Raw genomic sequence first — 20,094 nt, forward strand, 5'->3', positions numbered from 1 at the left:
GTATGGGATGGAAGCTGGAATGAAAAGACCGAGAAGAACAATGGCAGTTGGATTGTGTCACATCAGCGCTTACCGCTGTCCACCATGTTCCCGGGTTGTCCAGTCCGCAGTTGTCGCTGTACTCCAGGCAGCAAGAGTCAGGCACCCGGGAAGCATTGTAGACTTCAAACCAGTCCGTGTGGTTGGTCACTCCGCAGCAGCGGAACTGCAAGGGAGTCTTCCTTATTGTCATTGAACTCAGCTAATGTATTTGCTGTGGAATAGCTTTGTAAATTAAATTGATCTTTTTTGCTTAAAATTTTATTGAATGCACTTGATGAAAAGAAGAACTACCCTGCATCTTTCTGGTCTATGTGGACTGTAAATACCACTAAAACACTCCCAAGCTAAACTGCATGAAAATATGATTGGAGCTTGGATTTTTATAAAAGAATTAAAATAATAAAAAGAGGCGATGAATGGAATACACTGGGGGAAAAAAAAGCCTGATTGCCTATTGCTTTGACTTCATTAAGTGGACTATTCTTTTTGATCAGTCTTGACAGATATCCAGGTTATTGTTTTTCATCTTGTGTATGGAGATGCGTAACTATTCAGTTAGTTAATAATATTGAGCTTGAATTGTGCTCCAGGGACACCCCCCACCATTATCTATTCAGTGACTCAGCATGTATGAAAGAGGCTTGCTGGGGTGATGAGGAAGAGCAAGGGCTGTCTTTTTAATGGGCTTTAACTCAGCTAGACTCGGGCTTTATGGAGCTTCTTCATTTACATACAGACATAAACAAACATCCACATATGGTACGACAGTGATCCGACAGTGCATTCATGCTCGGACATGAACAATGTCAAACTAATTCCTTCGCCACCACCCTGCATGCAGCTAAAACTGCACATTAACACCCACACAGGCTAAAGGGCGTTGTTGCATTTTTTTTCGCTGTCATGCCTTTGATTACACACAAACAGGTTAATGCCTTATAGCTGAGCGCATACACATAAATGGGCCTGACCTGTCATCATTTAGGCTACTAATGGAACAAAACTGTTCTCCGTAACGTTCAATTTGGGATGTGAAAATGAAGTCTAAAATTTGTCATTTGATGTCTCCTGAAGGCAGTCAGCAGCTGCAGTATGAGGCGCGCACATCCTCTCCCCCCACATTAGTCGCTATCACAAATTGTCCCTTTTTTCTGTTCAAATTTAAAACAAATATTCGGGTAAAGCACATCAAAGTGAAAGCTGGGAACAAAGATTACCTTTCTGAAAGGATGATCCATTTATTTGTCAGCTTTTTTTTTTTAAGCACATTCTTTTAAAGTTAGGAAACTCAGAATGTGGCAGGGATATCTGAGCTATTTTTCTTTGCTGATGCTTTTTTTTTTTTTTTTGAAAGTCAGTAAGTAACATCAACAGAACTGTAAAGTGACAGATTCTATTAACTTAAAAAGTGATTGCAGTCTGAGACCTCTGAATGACTGCGAGAAAGTAAGAAAGCCAAAGAACTGTATGAATCTCTTTCTGTAGCGGCCCACTGGTGGTCATCATGTCTCACATCGGTTTGAACGATCATCCAGGCGTTGGTCAGACCCACGTTGCCCTCTGTACCAAAAAGCTGCAGACCCTTTTTCAAATCTCTCTGGGCGTAGTGGTCGATCTGGGAGAAATAAAAGGAAGAATACATGTTTTCTTTTTTTTTTTTATACAATGGCTTTTACTTTACCCACACTGCAGTTTAAATTCTCTTCTTTCAAGAATATGTTATACAGTATGTGCCTCCAATAGTCTAAACACAGCTTTCTGATTAATATTGCATTTGTGGAATAAGAATAAAAGAGATTAATCAGTTAATTTTCCAACATCTGAGGAGGCCGCTATGTTGTACAATATCGCCCTCTTCTGTTGGCTGAAATTAACATCACAAGTGCTCTCGCACTTGCCGTGTAAATATCACGTGACCAAACCTGGAAACCAGGGAGTAGACTCCCCCATGTATGCTGCGATAACTATTATGATGGTTTAAACCCAAACCTTGTAAAATATTGTAGAAAGCATCATGTCATCACGCTGTACTTGTGGTAGTACTTGTAACATATTCTTGCAAAAATTTAAGATTTGGGCTTTAGTTCCCCTTTAATAATTCACTTGGCTACTATCACACATAGATATAGGTGGCGGCCACCCCGATGCCCCCCGTGTGTCTCCTGTCGAATATCCATCCGACCCCCCCCCTCCCAACTCCCTCTGCCACATCCCCTTTGCCATATTCAAGGTGCAAAAACCAAAAACATTGTAACAGAAAATCTCAAAGGATTTTTGACACAAAGTTGCACACAATTTAAATAAGACACTCTGCTTAAAACTACAGACTATGGGTGGGTCGCACCGTAATGTCAGTGAACATTTGTTACGCAGAGTATCTATATTTGAGAATTGCAAATATGCAAATGACCAAAGAGTTTGAAATGTTCGAAAACTGATCTTCAAAAAGTTTTTGACAAAGAATGACTTAATTGTTTATCTGACAGTTTTAACTCAAAGGAAAAGTTTGCCAGCTGAATGTTCTTGTTGCCATAGCAACTGGCTGTGCCCGAGGCCATTGATTTACATGGCAATGTGATTTGTACACTGTAGAGAGAAGCGAGGTGAACCACTTTTAATAGCAGCAACACTGGGTACTGCAGAATAGGTGATCGGTGGAATAAAAAAATGGCACATGAATGGTGCTGTTCTTTGACAAGAAACTAAACTGAAAAAATCCTTCAAAATCATATTCTCACAGTTTTGGATTCTAATGTGGTGGGTGGAAAAAGCAGACAAGCATATTGATCCAAAAACTTTAATAGGCATGAAATTACACTCAGACAAGGTGAAGGACATATAACTTGTACATATTATGTTCATGACCATCAATGAGTAACAAAAAAAAAAAAAAGACTCCATTCCCATATTTGTCAGGACAAGGTGAAAGAAATTTGCTGCATGAAAAGAAGATACATTGCATTACATCACATATTCATTGAAAGAAGACTTCTTCGCATCTTCCAATTTTTGGTAATCCCTTTTGCTGTCAACATCCAATGCCTTAACCTTTCTTACTAACATGAGATGTCTTGTGTTCAACTCTTTCTATATACTGTACCTGTCTTCACATCTGGCAGACATGAATCAATACAAGCGGACGTGCTGAATGTACATCTGACACCCACCCACAGACAGAAGTATCTGGGTCATCCTTTATTTTTCTACCTTTCCCACCTGGCAGAACAACTTCAAAGGAGTGGTATTTCGTCAGGCCAGTCAATATTGTAAAAACCTGGAGACATTCCTGTGTAGCCGCAGGTGCAGCAAAGCCCCCCCCCCCCCCAATCCTCCAACCACCACCACCCACCTGCCCTGAATGCCACAACTCATTTTCTGCTGTAGGTGGAAATTATTCAAATGCATGTGTGGCAACCCAAATTAAGAATAAGAAGAAAGCTATCAATTTCAAACAATATCAGTGAGTGATAGTGACCTTGTAACAACTAACAAAGTGCGATAAAAAAATGCACAAAATTAGCTGCTGTGCGAAGCATTCATAACATCATTTGGCTCGGAGGCTCGGAAAGATGGAGTTGAAAGAGAATCCTCAATGAAAAAAAGTTTACACAAAATGTAACGTCTCGCAATCGTAAAGAGAAGTTGTTCTGGTTTCTAAATAGAGACTGGCGAAACGCTGCTTGCTGACATCACAACAGCGGCACACGCCGTGCGGCATACGAGGCATCGTTGCACTGATGCAAGAATCTCACCCAGGCAGCTGTGCCGTGAGATTCAAATAGACTGGAAAGGCCTGAAGTCCTCTGAAGTCGTGCAAATGGCAAAAGACAGATGCTTCTAAAGTGGGTCATTAGGAAAGCGTGACTCCTGTGAAAGTCGGGCAGGCAAGCAAAAGCCACAATTTTACTTTTACCTCCGTACTGACGTTGTCCCCTAGACTTTTAACGACACCAGACGAGTCCAAGATGGCATATCAATTATTCACATGGTAAGACTACGAGCAGAGATGAGATGAGCTGTATATGGTGAGGCGATGAGAGCGACAAAGAAGTGGCTTTAAGAAAGTGATAGTTACAAGAAGTAAAAGTTGCCGCAGTGAATCACGCATAAAGAGAAGAAGCAAAATGAAAGGATTCATTTTGTGGGGCAGATGAAATGCAACCATCTATGAATGCAGAGAAATACACACAAACAAACTTTTGCAAATGCAAGGATATGAACATTTGCAAATTACAAATGTCGAAACAAAATGACATAATATAGTACCTCCATTAACTGGAGACCTGAGAGTGTGAACGGTTGTTTATTTCTATGTGGCCTGCAATTGGCTGACGACCAGTTCACGGTGTACCCTGCCTCCTGCTCGAAACTAGCTGGGATAGGCTCCGGCAATCCTGCGACCCTTGTGAGGATAAGCAGTTCAGAAAATGGATTGATGGAATGCAAAGTTAAAAAAGGTAAAAACAAGTGAGTAAATCGTGAAACACTTTTACGAACTCCAAAAGAAGAAATGAGAATATGACAAGACAGTTTTTCAGGGGCCACATAAAGGTATTATCCATCCATCCATTTTCTTAGCCACGTATCCTCACAAGGGTAGCAGGAGTGCTGGAGCCTATCTCAACTGTCAAAGGGAAGCAGGCAGGTTACACCCTGGACTTGTTGCCAGCCAATCGCAGGGCACATAGAGACAAACAGCCACACTCACAATCACACCTAAGAGCAATTTAGAGTGTCCAATTAATGTTGCATGTTTTTCGGATGTGGGAGTCAACCAAAGTACCCGGACAAAACCCACGGAGGCACAGGGAGAACATGCAAATTCCACACAGGCTGGTGTGGGATTGAACCTGGGACCTCAGGACTGTGAGGCCAACGCTTTCCAGCTGTTCCACTGTGCCACCGAGGACACATACTATTATAGAGTAAAATAGTTTTTATAGTTTGATAAGAACGTATCACTGACATGATAAATGCAAAGCTAAATCTCATCATTTCACATTCATCATGCATGTGAACGTGGAGATGTAATTAATGGATTTATAAGAATTGGAGAGCAAAATAAAACGCCACGTTGCACAGCTTCGTCACGTCACATTTCCATTTATTTAAATATATGTACATCCATTTACATTTGTATTGTAAAATGCGCGTAATCCATCAGGTAAACTGGCTAATTTTGCACTCTGAGTTTGTTCAGTGAAAAAAATATACTGAAAGAAATCATCTGTAATCTTTTGTCATTTTTGTTTGCCCAAATGTATTGTATTCTTTGGTTTAAAATCTATATATATATTTTAAATATTTTATATATAAAATTCTTAGCTCCTTAGCTACTCGGCAACAGTGATGATCCAGCACAAATGGGAGAAAAATATGATCTCATATGTTAAAGGAGGTTGTGTAATGACAAGAAAAATGCTTCAATTTACAAGCACTCTGCACAGACTGAAGATCCATTACCTGACATAAATGTAGCAGCCAGACTCAGTACAATAACTGATACATAAAGGCCTCTGTGAGTAAGCCAAAAACAAGTAATCATTGAGAGTGTAATTCAGGGGTCTCATATGGGTGACTCGTGGGCCGTTTGTGGCCCCAACGATGATATTTTGTGGGCCCACACCTTAATATGAAAGTTTAATGTCAGTGGGGCTCTCGAGTTTTATATGAATGTCACTTTTAGTGTTGTGTGCGGAGCGGATGAACTAACCAATCACGGTGGGGTGTATGGCTCTCGGGGGCGTGACATCGACGAGGCTTGATGCAAGCAGAGAAACCTTTATGAGTGAATTTTACAGCAGTCTTGCCATGGAGAGTTTTCTTAGTAGTTTTGCACACAACTTGTTCATACCATCTTAAAAAATAAAGACGTTTGAGAAGATTGGATTTCTTTAAATTTAGAATTTAATTGTCATGCGTGAGCGCTGAGGCTGCAGCCCTCCCTCAGCCAGACTCTGCCTCCAGCAACCCCAAAGTAAATTTAGTTTGGACCCCTGCTGTATATGATCACATCATGTGGCATGTTATGGTGGAATCATGTGTAAACTCTACCAAAACATGCCAGACTACGTAAGAAAAAATAACTACCTTCCCTTTTCTTAAAAGGTAGTAGAATGAGTTTAACACATTTGATACTTGTCTTAAGTTGCTATCATCACGGTTGTGGTCAAGTGATGTTTGTTTGTGTAGGTACTTGCCCCGCCACCCCCTCACATTCTGGGTGTCCATGCTTATTGAGTATGCTCGGTGCCCTGTGAATACTTTTAATGACATCATTGCTACAAGGGACACAGAGCCCGGATTTTGTTCCCATTTGCAGTCAAACTCTTCAAGAACATTTCATTTGACTGCCCCCCCGCCACACACACACACATATAGCTTGGGATGTGGGTTGAAATCACTGAAACTGTTGCCATACATTTCAAATAGAAGGAAACCACTTTCGTAGACATTCCACATATAGTCTTCTGCCTCAGGACAGATCACTCGGTATTTGTGATTTTCCACAGCTTCACTAAACTCAAGTACAGCTTGATTTCAAGACTTCACAGCTCCTCAGATAATAACCAGTCTAAAATAAAAGGCTCAACTTCTAATTCTGTCCTTGAGCGCGGCAATAAAACATGAAATGTTTACTAATGGCTGTACAGTATTCCCCTTTAAGAGAGTCATTTTAGTCATTACCTGGGCCAAATAAATTACTCAACCTGCACATTTCCATCTTCTGTCTCTTCTGTGTTGATCAAGTCATGGTTGACACTTGCCAGTCATGAGAAAAGGCAATCAATCAGACGGAAAGAGGAAGTGAAAGGAGCGGAGTCGAGGCAAGGAGCCAAGTTGCTTGGACTATCTGTAATGTAGTAGATAGTGTGACTAATTTGTCTGTTAAGTTTAATAACAAATTATGTTCATAACAATGGAAAAAATATTGCCTCATTATAGGTTGGCGGAGTCGATCTCACCTGAATTGGATGAGAGGCGCTTACTCCTTGGATCTTTACTGAGTTCCAAATGATTATGCATGTACTTTAAGATTTAAGGTAAAAGAACATCTTGGTTTTTGCTTTTTCTGTGGAGGTTTTTCCAGATGTTTTTTGTGTCTGTACAGATAACTGATATCAAGATTAGACAGGTTTAGAGCTTAGGCTAATTAAAGGTAATTAAAAAGTTATGGTTTTCATGTACAATGGCGTAAAGAAAGGCTCTTTCTGATCATGAAAAACACAAAAATGTTCAATGCCTTATACAAGGTGTGAAATATCATTGTACAGAGTCAGCGAACAGTTAAAAAAAGTATTCCAGTAAGGGACGAACAACTTTGTGATTCTGAAGGTGTAATTAGAAAAGTTTCGGCATTGTATCAAAAGAGCAGCTGCTAAAAAGTCTCAATGAGCTGCAAGCTTATTATTTGAAGCGGATGGTGCCGCTGGATTCCCAAAAACCTCTCAGTACAAGATCAGCCACCCCTAACCAATCTCATAAGAAGAAAAGTTTGCAATGGCAAAGAAGAATTGTAGTCAAACAATTCCCTACCATGCTGTGGTAAAAGTATCGCTGACACTTTAACTGCTACAACTATAAAGTGAGGGGGAAAATTCATCCTCTGACATCACCACTACTAAGAAACTATGGAGCTTCCATAAAAGTAAAATGATCTATGGCAATGTACATTTACAGTACACACCTGCTCTGGCAATTCTTCCATCTTCAAATGAGATGCGAACAATATATTATTAAGAAATGAAATACGACCGGACGGCACGGTGGATCAGCTGGTAAAGCGTTGTCCTCACAGTTCTGAGGTCCCAGGTTCAATCCCAGACCCGGCTGTGTGGAGTTTGTATATTCTTCCCGTGCCTGCGTGGGTTTTCCCCAGGCTCTCCGTTTTCCTCCCACATTCCAAAAACACGCAACATTAATTGGACACTCTAAAATTGCCCCCAAGTGTGATTGTGAGTGCAGCTGTTTGTCTCAATGTGCCCTGCGATTGGCTGGCAACCAGTCCAGGGTGTACCCGCCTACTGCCTGTTGACAGCTTGGATAGGCTCCAGCACTCCTGTGACCCTTGTGAGGATAATTTCCTAAGAAAATGGATGGATGGATGAAATACGACCAAAATGAGTTCAAAGGCATAAAAAAATACTGAATGTTCAAGGTGACGCCTGACTAATTAATGAATTCATCGACAGATAGAGACAGCTACCAAACCCCAAAAGTATTTGGGCTGTGAAATTATTTCATTAACAGTAAGGTTCAAAAGGTCTGAGAAGTGCGTTGTGTTGTGAACCTCGTTGCGCTGCGGAAGCTGCGTGGAGTATTATATATTACATGGAGTATTATGATATTCAAAGTCTAGATGCTTTTTAGATAATAGTGAGTGAAAATAGTGATGTTGGATACACTTGTGTTTGGTTGTTTTGTTAAAATCGAAAGCTGTATGCTTTGCTGCAGAAAGGCGCTCCTCAGCCATGGTGGTAAGTTTGCATGCATAATACCGGTAATATCCACCTAAAACAGTTCGGATTAGTGGGGTCATTGTGTACTTTTTGCATGGATCAGAGATGCCAGACCTTTGAAAAAGAGTATGGAATGATGACATGACACAGGTGTTTGCTTTTGTGATATATTAAAGACATTGTACGATCAGGGATTCGGCTTGACTGTGGACTATAAAAAACACAGCAAGCACCCGGGGCCATGTTTATGCCACTTTAAATAATGACGGCATAATAAATTAACAATTGAATTGGGAAAATACAGGAAATTAGTGATTGAACATAAATTTTGGGTGATGTGTTGAATCGATGGACCCACCCAGGAGCGCCGACATTGTGTATATCCTGTATTGGTGAAGTCTGGTGGTGGCGCTCCAAGGCCACCAGCCTTCTGGAATTGGCTTCTAAATAAAACACAGAAATTTGGAGGGACAGGCGATGGGAAACGGGCCTGTACATACATACATTTGCAACATTGCAAAGGCCTTCACGGGCAGTTCAAATTCTATATCAAATTTGAATAATAGCAAATCCAAAGGTTTGCAGAACCCCACACACAACAGAATAGGTTGGATTGGTTTCGAATGTGCCACGCCGAAAACCCTCTAACACAACAAGGTGCGAGTGAAAATGTGCATTGAAGGCTTGCGAAAGCAAAGTCAAAATTTTATGATGTCCATGCGCTTCAGATTCCAACTACTTATTGACTTGAAACAATTTTCAACAATTATTAATATGATGCAAGTGATATTTGAACCCAAAACTGTTCAATTGTGAAACATACAGTATGTCCTAACCACCACGCCGCTAAACTGACCAATATGTTGACTGTCTTAGGTCAGATAATGTTTGTCCTAACTTGTGTATTTACTGTACAAAAATATGTAACTTCTACTTTAACAATCTCCCAAAAATAACTCACGGAATCCAAATGAGCTGTCGAGTCAAGTGAAAGTCAGGATTAGCTCCCTGTTGTTATTGTCACAGCAGCTCAGACAATCCTTGAGCAATCTTGTAATATCACAGATGCTCACCTGGGGCTAATATTTGACAGTACAAGGTCGGGAGTAGTTTTTCATCCTCTGCCTCAAAACCTTGTTGGATTTCAAGTGTGTGCCTCTCAAGTGTTTAATTAAATCCATGCATCAGGAAGAGAGAGCAAAAACCAGCCTCTTTGCCAGTTTAGCCCGATCTGTTACTTATCAGTTTCACCGCTCAGTTTCCCCACAGGTGCTTGTAAAGCTAAAGTAAAAAAAAATATTTGGAAGCCAGTAGGACAATTGATAAAATATTCCACGCTTTTTTTTTTTTTTTTTGACAACAAATTAATTTCAGTATTTATTTGGAGGAGAGCAACTTGGTTGGACGACTGTTCGGTCTGTCACATCCAGTACGAGCCAGTCATATCAAGAAGAAACTTCACTCTGTTCCTATTACAGGCTACATATTTTGAGGCTGGGTTTGAAGGCCAAAGTTACCCTGATTCTACAGAAAGGAGTGGTTTAGTGGAGCCCAATAACATAGCCTTCTTTACTTGTTTTATTTTGTTGTTGTGAGGATGGTGTTGTTCGAGGAGAAGAGACTACACTACTATTACCTTTCAGGCCCACACATAAGATAGTACTGCAGAGTCCTGAAAAATACTTCGACTTGTAAACTCAAAGTGGAAAGAAAGAACATTTTTCACATTGTGAGTCATGTACGTTTTCTTTATTTTTTTTTTACTCATTTGAACAACTCATGGCATTAAAAAATTGGGTCTTGAAGTATTTGGACAATGATGCCATTGGTGGGACATTTTCACGTTTCAAAATGAGAACGTACCAGTTTGTCAAGAATGAAGGCTTGGAGAGATTACAAAAGGCTATATTTTACACAGTGTGGAACCCAAGCACCTAAACTATAGTCCCCTATTTTCATGACCGGCCTAAATACAGCACGGTGGGTGGGGCAACAGTGCGCCAGGTGGGTTGATCTGATGTTGATGTTTTTGTAAACCAGGGCAGCCTGGTGGAACTAAGAGTGGGTGGGCTGCCAACTTCATTCTCTGCCAATCAAAGTGGCTCCTCTCATTCCCTTTAAATGTAGAGCAAGACAATCCTGACTGAGACATCTGTGTATGCAAGAGTACAATGTGCAATTGCAGGAATCCGCAAGTGAGTAGAACATTGTCATTGCTTTTCTCTGCTGTGTCAAGAGACAATGGGAACAGATAAATATCATGTTTGCAGATGATCTCAATTTGTCTCTTGTTTGAACATTTCCTTAATATGGATAAACCTTACAGATGTGATTAGCCAGAGATGTTTCATTTGATTTCATCTGACATTCTATGAGAAATGGAAAGTACTCAACCTGGAAATTATTCAGACAGAGGTGCAGCCTCGTGATATCTTTACAAGCCCCAGTGGTCTGTCGTCTGTTGCTGCAGCAGTAATGATGTGGAAAGAGAGGAGCTATCACGCTTGAAATGGAACTTAGCGAGTCTCATGGGCGGGTTGTTTGAAGCTTTACAGATATGAAGCCTGTAGTATGAGCACACTGGCCACTAATGAATGGGTGCCATTTTATCTCTCTTCACCAAATTATTCTACATTTAGCCTGGAGTACTGGCATCATGTAGTCACTTGTTAACATAATAATGAAGCAAACCCTTGGACTGCCACACAGGATGATTTAAGCTTTCCAAAAAATTCCACCAGGATATATCTCTGGATAGATACGTTTAAATCTACTTACATTAAACAGGATGAACCCAACCAGTTAATTTGCCTACCTTATGTAGCATTTAAAAAGTGTTCTGTACTACAGAGGTGTGGACTTGGACTCAAGTCTTGAATTTCATGACTTTAGACGTGACAATATATTAAAAGACTTGGAATGTGACATGGACTTCAACAGCAATGACTCATGACTTCACTTGGACTTCAACCCATTGAGTTTGTAAGACTTCCCACTATAGTGAAACAATCACTTGGTTGGTTCGGTACCTATAGTTATATGTGCAATTTACTCTTATATATATATATATATTTTTTTTTTCCCCAATTCACTTTATTTTACGATCAGCACACAGCTAGGGTCTATTCAACATGAAACGGCATTGTTCTTTATGTCCTTTTCTTTGACTCTTTTTGATGTACTTGGGATTCTGACTGCAATACTACAGTTGGATAACATTATAGCTTTATAAAAAGATGACAAATTTCTGTTCCTCTTTTTTAAATATAGCGTTTATATTTTTGATCCAAGAAATGCCAAGTTTAAGTCATTTTATATCCATCCATCCATTTTCTTTGCCACTTATCCTCACAAGGGTCACTGGAGTGCTGGAGCCAATCCCAGCTGTCAACGGGCAGGAGGCAAGGTACACCCTGATTCTGGTTGCCAGCCAATCGCAGGGCACATAGAGACAAATAACCGCACACACAAACACACCGAGGGGCAATTTAGAGTGTCCAATTAATGTTGCAAATTTTTGGGGTGTGGGAGGAAACCAGAGTGCCCGGTTTGGGGAGAACATGCAAACTCCACAGAGGCAGGGCCGGGATCAAAACCTGGACCTCAGAACTGTGAGACCAAAACTTAACAGCTGATCCACCGTGCCACCAGTCTTTTTATATTTGATTAAAGTTGCTTCTCTAGAAATGTTGGTAAATGGCAAAATGCAGTTTCCTGCTATATGCACAATGTGAATTTAAGAAAACTACAGTTGATCACTAAAAAGAGGAAAATGATTATTTCATCAAGTTAAATGTAATGTTTCATTTTCTGTCATTATTATGATGAAATTACTGTGATAGAATTGTCAGTAGAATACTTATTACTAATTGTAGCACTACTGGATGCAAATTCTTGTATGTGACATTTGTTTTACGTCACTTCAGAAGTAAAGTGAGGAACAGCAAGTCATTGCATTGCACCTTCATAGAATAGCTGAACATCTAATATCAATCAGTTATGAAAGGGTATTCAAGCAACCCCACAATTCTCCACCACGCTCTGGAGCAGTTCTCCCTGACCCCTTATTTTTATTTGCATTCACAATTACAACATCCCGAAAAGAGGGAAGGAAGAAGCGTTGTTTTGATTGAATTATTGTGTCATATGTCAGATGAGTAAATGGAAATAACATCTGTAAGCATTTTAGAATTACTAAATATGGCAAAAGTCATTTCGAAGTTGTCCTCCAGGTGCCCTCCATTGAACTAATGTCTTTAGAGTCTCCAATTAATGCATGTTTTTAAGATGTGGGAGGAAAGAGGAGTGCCCGGAGAAAACCCACCCAAGCACAGAGAGAACATGCAAACTACACACAGGCAAGGCCGGGATTTGAGCCCCGGTCCTCAGAACTGTGAGCTAGATGCTCTAACTAGTCACACCACCTTTTCACCCCACAACATAATAAACTTGCCATTTTTTAAATTTAATAAGGCCACAATGTAATAATGTTCTAGGCATGAAACCACAGTGCTGCTCGCAGATATTGACTTCTGTCCTCAGTCTAGCCTCCTAGACTCTTTCCCATAACTTCATTGTGTGGCTCATCAACTTTATTCCTCTAGAGTTCCCACAGCTCTGCAAATTGCCTTTGTTCTTAATAATGTGAATAAGCACACTTTTCCTCCATTCTTCAGGCATCTTCTTGCCCACTAGTATTCTGTTGAATAAGTTGGTCAAAAATTCCTCAGATACCTCTCCAATAGCTTCCATACCTCCACAGGTATGTCATCAGGACCAACCACCTTTCTATTTTTCCATTCTCTTTTGTCCTTTCTAACTTGACCTTGACTAATTATTGCCACTTCCTGGTTCACTACACTTGCTTGTTCTACTCCTCCTTCTCTCTCAATTCATCTCTCAACTTCTCTAATTATTCTTTCTCTCTATTTAGCACACCAGTGGCAACAATCAACACATTTCCATCTCTATTCTTAGTCTATTCTTCTGAGTGTATCGTGGCCGCGATGTGGAGAAAGCAAGACACAAATGGTAAATAGGAAGCCAGATTGCAAGAACCCATCTTTATGAGCACATGCACAGTGACATATGTAAGAAGAGGCCAGGACTGGTCAAACCGAATGTCTATCAATCTAACTGCGGGATTGACATATTGGCCACACTTGAAGGTTAATTATTAACCTGTTTTTTTTTTTTTTTTTTTGCACATAGTCAACGCAATTGATCAAAACTGCCTCACATTCCTCATATACTCCTCATATATAGCAAGTTTCTGTGAAATAGAATAAATAATATGTTGTCCAAAGTGATATGAAGGTGTTTCAGCTATAACAAAATACATGTCCTTCATCAGTGGACACTAGTTGTATGGTGATCTTTTGTTATTTCATCAATTACAGAATGGTTTATACTTTTAAAAGGTGATATTTTGAATAGTTTCCATTTCCGAGCATTAGTGTTAGCATTAGGGTTTCAGCTGAAATGTGTTTGTACAAACCCAATTCTATTGAAGTTGGGAAGATGTATTCACATAATTTAAAACAGAATTCATCCATCCATTTTCTGAGTCGCTTAACCTCACGAGGGTCGCGGGAGTACTGGAACCAATACCAGCTGTCATCGAACAGGAGGCAGGGTACACCCTGAACTGGGTGCCAGGCAATCGGAGGGCACACAGAGACAGACAACAGTCACACTCAATCACCCCTCGGGGCAATTTAGAGTCTCTAATTAATGCAGGTTTTTGGGATGTGGGAGGAAACCGGAGTACCCAGAAAAAACCCACCCAGGCAAGGGGAGAACATGCAAACTGCAGACTGGCGGGGCTGGGATTTGAACCCCAGACCTCAGAACTGTGAGGCCAAAGCTCGAGAGCTGCTCCACCGTGGTGCCAGAATACAATGATATGAAAATTATGTTCATTACAAAGACAAGTTTAATGTTCAAACTGATACACTTTATTGTTTTTAGCAAATTATCATCAACTTAATTTTGTGGCCGCAACATGTTACAAAAAAGCTGGGACAGGGTGACGTTCACCAGTGTGTTACATCACCTTTTCTTTGAACCATTCAATAAATGTTTAGGAGCTGAGGACACTAATTGTTGTAGCTTTATAGGTGGCATTCTTTTCCATTCTTGCTTGATGCACAGTTCCAGGTGTTCAACAGTCCGAGGTCTCTGTTGTCATATTTTATGTTTCTTAATGCACCACATGGGGGTGAGAATCTTGATAATCCGGGAAGGGCTCAAAGTAGAGCCACTGCTCCTCTGCATTGAAAGGAACCAGATGAGGTGCCTGGGACATCTGATTCAGATGCCTCCTGGACGGCTTCCTCGTGAGGTGTTCTGAGCATGTCCCACTGGGAGGAGACCCTGGGGATACCCCAGAACATGCTGGAGGGGCTATGTTTCTTGACTTGCTTGGGAAGATCTAAGGATCCCCTCGCAAGAGCTGGAGGAAGTTGCTGTGGAGAGGGAAGTCTGGGCTTACCTGGTAACATTACTGCCCCTGCAACCCGACCGGATAAGTGGCAGAAAATGGATGGATGGATGGATGGATAATGCACGACACATTTTCAATGTGAGACAGGTCTGGACTGCAGGCGGGCCAGTGTACTACATGTACGCTTTTGAATGAATACCATTTATTTGTCATTGTACCACTCAACAATGAGACAAGAGAACTTTCCATTAGTGTGTCCATAAAAGAAAGGTAAAAATAAATACAAAAATCCATCCATCCATCAATTTTGTTAGCCGCTTATCCTCACAAGGGTCACCTGAGTGCTGCGGCCTATCCCAGTTGTCATCGGGCAGGAGGCAGAATACACACTGAACTGGATGCCAGCCAATCGCAGGGCACGTGGAGCCGCACTCACAATCACACCTAGGGGCAATTTATAGTGTTCAATCAATGTTGCATGTTTTTGGGATGTGGGAGGAAACAGGAGTGCCCGGACAAAACCCACACAGGCACAGGGAGAACATGCAAACTCCACACAGGCGGGGGCGGGGATTGAACCCCGGACTTCAGAACTGTGAGGCCAACGTTTTCCAGCTGTTCCATCTTACCGGAAATCCAAAAATATAAGGAAAAATAAATAAGTGAAAATAAAAATAGATGTGTAAAACAGAATGAATAAAATTTATTACACAAGATATTGAAATCAGCGTGCCTGTACATTAAAAGTAATGAGAGTTCAGGGTGAAAAAACTATTCCTCAGTCTGTTGGTCCTTGCTTTCATGCATCTGTACCGCCTTCCAGATGGGAGCATCTCAAAGTGTTGAAAACCGGGGTAGTCCAGTCCTTTATAATGTTCCGAGCTCTGCTGAGGCACCAGGAGGGGAGAGGACACCTAACCATCTTTTGTGCTGCTTTGATTCTCCTCTGAAGCCTTGCTCCGTCTGCCTCTGTGCAGCTCCCCTACCAATGATGATATTATGGACCCTCGGTGATGAAATCCCCAAATTCCTTGAAAGTGTACGTTGAGGAACACTGTCCTTATATTGTTTGACTATTTTCTCACGCACTTGTTCACAAAGAGTTGAAACCCTCCCCGTGTTTACTTGTGGATGCCAGTAATTCCTTGAACTTCCTTTTATACACAAGCATGAGATTCACCTGTTCCTAATTAGCCTGTTTAGCTGTGCGATCTAACAAATGAATGTTTGATAAGCATTTCTCACTTTTATTTCTTTTTTGCCACCTATCACAGCTTTTTTGGAACGTGGTGCAGCCTTGAAATTCCAAGTTAATGATTATTTGTGAAAAACTAAAGTTTATTAGATTGAACAATCAATATCTTTTCTTTGTCGTGTATTCAATTAAATTTAGGTTGAACATGATTTGTAAACAAGGTCCCAACTTCATTGGAATTGGGGTTGTAAATTTGTTAGAGTTAAAATTTAATGATTACATGAGTGGAGTAAAAGAGGGTTCATGTTCAACAATTATTGGACCGCTGACACTTCTATAGCTCTTACATCATCAACTAGTGTGCTTTTTAACATTTAAACATTGTTGTTGTCTGTTGAATTATTTGAGGGATTTCATCTGTGGTTTATGAGTTTATATTACCCGGTGCGTAAAATAACAATTTTATTCTTTCATTTTTAATTTGAAAAAAGGAGGCAACAAGGCATATTGCAAATTTGAACAATTTTACCCAAAGCCTGTGATCAGCAATTGGGTGGAGCAGAGACCAAAACAAGTGTAAATAGCAACATCAGAATATGCTGAATAAGCACAGACAGTGAATATTTGGTCCATTTTGATGGTTGCCATTAGCACTCCGCCGCTTCTCCCAATTCACTATTTAAAAAGAAATAAACAGACTTCCCAATTTCATATCATCTATAAATGAGAAGCGATGATACAACATAGAAATAAGACATTTTTTTTTTCATTCAACTATGTGGTCTTGCGAATTGGATTCATAAGTACAAAAAGCAGCCCCAGAACATCAAAGTAAGGTTTCATTCATTGTAACTTTCATAGCCATAACTCTTGGCCACTGGCTTTCTACTGCAGTATTACCTCACCTTGACTTGTCCCAAAGCACACAGACAGCAAATCAAACACTACAGCCTCCCTATGACACATCCTGTAGAGGCGCGTTCAGAGGAAATAGCTCATGCTGCACTGACCTCACGGCTGATGTCATGGAGAGGTTAGAACACAAACTGTGCCGGCAGAAAAACGATGGAGATGGTCTGAAAACAGGTTCTCACGGTTCCAGTCTCCAGTATTTCACTGCCATTTTGAGAGAAGATTAGTGGAAATAAAGCCAGAATATGTTTCGACTACGTCTTAGTTGTGTATTAATTATTTACAGTCACTGGCTTCAAATGTGTCAGTATTGTCACGTAATGATTGATAAACACCTTAGGGTAACTGCTATGACGTCAGTACATGCAGTGATTGCAATCTTGTATTGATCTTTTTGGTGTCAGACCTTTCAACTGGTTTCCACCTTTCCCGAAAGGGCTTTAGTAGGGACTTTTACAATCACTGCAGGCAGGCTCTTTCATGAGTGGATATACAAAATTGTGAAGTGTCCATTACTACAATAACTATCACTGTCAGCAATTAAAAAAAAAAAAAAAAAACACACAAAGGATAGTCTTCATTGGAAAGGGTTTTCCGGTAGTGGATGGGTTTATCTTTTTGCTACTCTCCTTAGTGTGCTTGTTTGGGTACTGTGAATGACAGCTTCTTCCCACAGACCAGCAGCATCAAGGTAAGGTTAATTGGCGACTCTAAATAGTCTGTAGGAGTAAGTGTGTGTGTGCGCGTGCGTGCGTGTGTGTGAGTGTGCGTGTGTACCAGCCCTGTTAATGACAGTTGACCTTTCACCCTATGTCAGCTGAGATATACTCCTGGATAACCAATAAAAATAATACCTCTAATTTATATGTCGGTATATGTCCGATACTTTTGAACACCCAAAGACATTACAGGGAGTCCTCGGTCTACGACTGAGATCTGTTCCGACAGTAGTGACTTAACTGACTGACAGAAGAACGGAACCCTTCATCACATGCATTAAAATACAGGCTTTGTCTTTAATAATTGTCACCACGGTTGACCGACTGAAGTCTTTGTGTCTCTCCTTTCTCCAATCTTTTTATGATCTTGAGGTTCGTTTCCATGGTAATGGATTTTCTTTTAGCTGCAGAAACATTGCACACAACTTTCTTCTTTTGGGAGATAATGTCGAAAAAGGAGGGCATAAAATACGAAGATATTCCCGGCGCACAAACACGTACAAGCATTAGCCAGACAAAATGGTGGCTGGGGGACAGGCGTTGTAAAGGCGAAATATCTTAGGTCGAGACCGTCTTAACCCGAGGATTCCATATATTTCATCACAAATAAAGATATCGTCTAAGTTGGGTATTTCATGAAGATGTAAATACCAGAAAATAAAAGCTGAAATGTTGATGTCTCATACTTATTTTTATATTATCCAACCCAAATGTTCTTAGTGCACTGTAAAATCTAGAGGAAGCTGCCTCGTTTTTAGAATAGAATCGATACTTTTGAAGTAACATTCTAAATAAATTCAAAGAAGAGCAAACCTACCATTATTGGATAAATCATATTCATCAACTTTCATCACTGAGTCAGCCTTGTATTTGCATTGACACTACTGAGTCAGACTGCTTCCAGTGATGGTAACCTCACAAGACCTTCCACCCTAAGGAGCCAGTGGAGTGAAACAAATGGTTGTGAGGAAGCTCTAAGAGCCTCCAGCTGCATCGTGGAGCCTTTTATCAGGCCTAAAGCAGCCGTAATAAAACGGGCCCTTCTGTGTGACCATCACCAATTCCCTTATCAACATGCACCTACTGAAGCACTTTTTTTTTCTTGGTAAAGGCATCTGTAAGGCTGATCTTGAAATGCATTCAGATGACTGCGGTGCTTGTCAGGAGTTAGTGTGTTGCTGGAGCAGGAAATCAAAATCACAGATTAGGGTTAGGATACTGAAGATCATTAGAGTTGGGGATGATAAAATCAAGGTTACAGCAAACAAATTTCATATTTGGATTATAATGGACGATCTAGTGTGTATGCTTTGGTAAATCACTCATATTAAATGGTAATTTATTTGAATTGCATAGCTTTCTGGCAAGTAATGGTTCAACAATGAAATAATACATTGAGTTTAAATATCGTAGGCAAACTAAATATATCAAAGACTGGTAAACATATAATGACAATCACCCTTTTTTGTGCTGATTTTGCCCTTTCCTGACCAAGTATGTCAGATGCCAGACAATCTTAAATCTTATATTATCCTTGAAGATTGTCCTTCGCTCTGTGTGTTAAGAGTTGATCTGTCCCAATTTTAAGGTCCAAAACAGGTTGTGCCAACAAGCTTAACTTTTAAAGGTGGTCAACATTTGAAACCAAAACTCTTCATGTGTATGGGGAACATTGACACTAAGAATAGTGATGTGGAATAGAATGTGGCCAATTGAACAAGCACCAAAGGATGGATGGAAACGGAAGTGACCGTGAATGAAAATAAAAATGACTCAGACAGCAAGAAGTATTTCCGAAAGCACGTTGTTTTTTCGAGAACATCATAATTTTACAAGGCTCTTAGCTCCAGCAACCTTCGGGAACACTCGGGAAAGAAAGCTGCATATCTGGAAGTGTTTTTTCTTCTTCTATTTTGTGAGATTACGTGGGATCATGCGAGATTTGTAGATAGGCAATGGAACAGACTCTTTATGTGCGTGGTCTGCTGGGTTAAGATTCTTGGAACACACAACACAGGATGTCCAAAACTGTTGAATACCTGATTATTTTTATAATTGTTATTTATTGTTATCTTTAATAATAATAATAATAAATAAAAATGATAATAGTAATAATTATAATGGAAATTAGCTGTGCATAGCAAGTCCTCATAAACTGACACTCTTCTTTGCCATTTTACAGATATGTGATTTATAGCTGGGTCCCCGTTTTATGACGTCTCATATATCTACAAGGTGTTCGATGATTTAATATAGAATGAGGTAGATAGAAGGAGGTAGATTGAATTATTTTGAATCATGTCGCTTATTAAAAATGTAAGT

General features: G+C 40.2%; 1 protein-coding gene across 3 annotated transcripts in view; it reads right to left on the reverse strand.

Moving 5' to 3' along the window:
* Window positions 1–20,094, reverse strand: part of tspan4a (tetraspanin 4a) — a 139,233-nt gene that overhangs the window by 7,034 nt on the left and 112,105 nt on the right. For all 3 annotated transcript variants that reach the window (XM_061815242.1, XM_061815243.1, XM_061815241.1), the window contains 2 exons: window positions 1,556–1,657; window positions 74–205 (listed from right to left, as the gene is read on the reverse strand). In XM_061815242.1, coding sequence (XP_061671226.1) covers window positions 74–205; window positions 1,556–1,657 — 234 coding nt within the window. The remainder of the gene's footprint in view (window positions 1–73; window positions 206–1,555; window positions 1,658–20,094) is intronic.

This window comes from Syngnathoides biaculeatus, chromosome 3, assembly GCF_019802595.1.
Source record: "Syngnathoides biaculeatus isolate LvHL_M chromosome 3, ASM1980259v1, whole genome shotgun sequence".
Taxonomy (NCBI): Eukaryota; Metazoa; Chordata; class Actinopteri; order Syngnathiformes; family Syngnathidae; genus Syngnathoides; species Syngnathoides biaculeatus.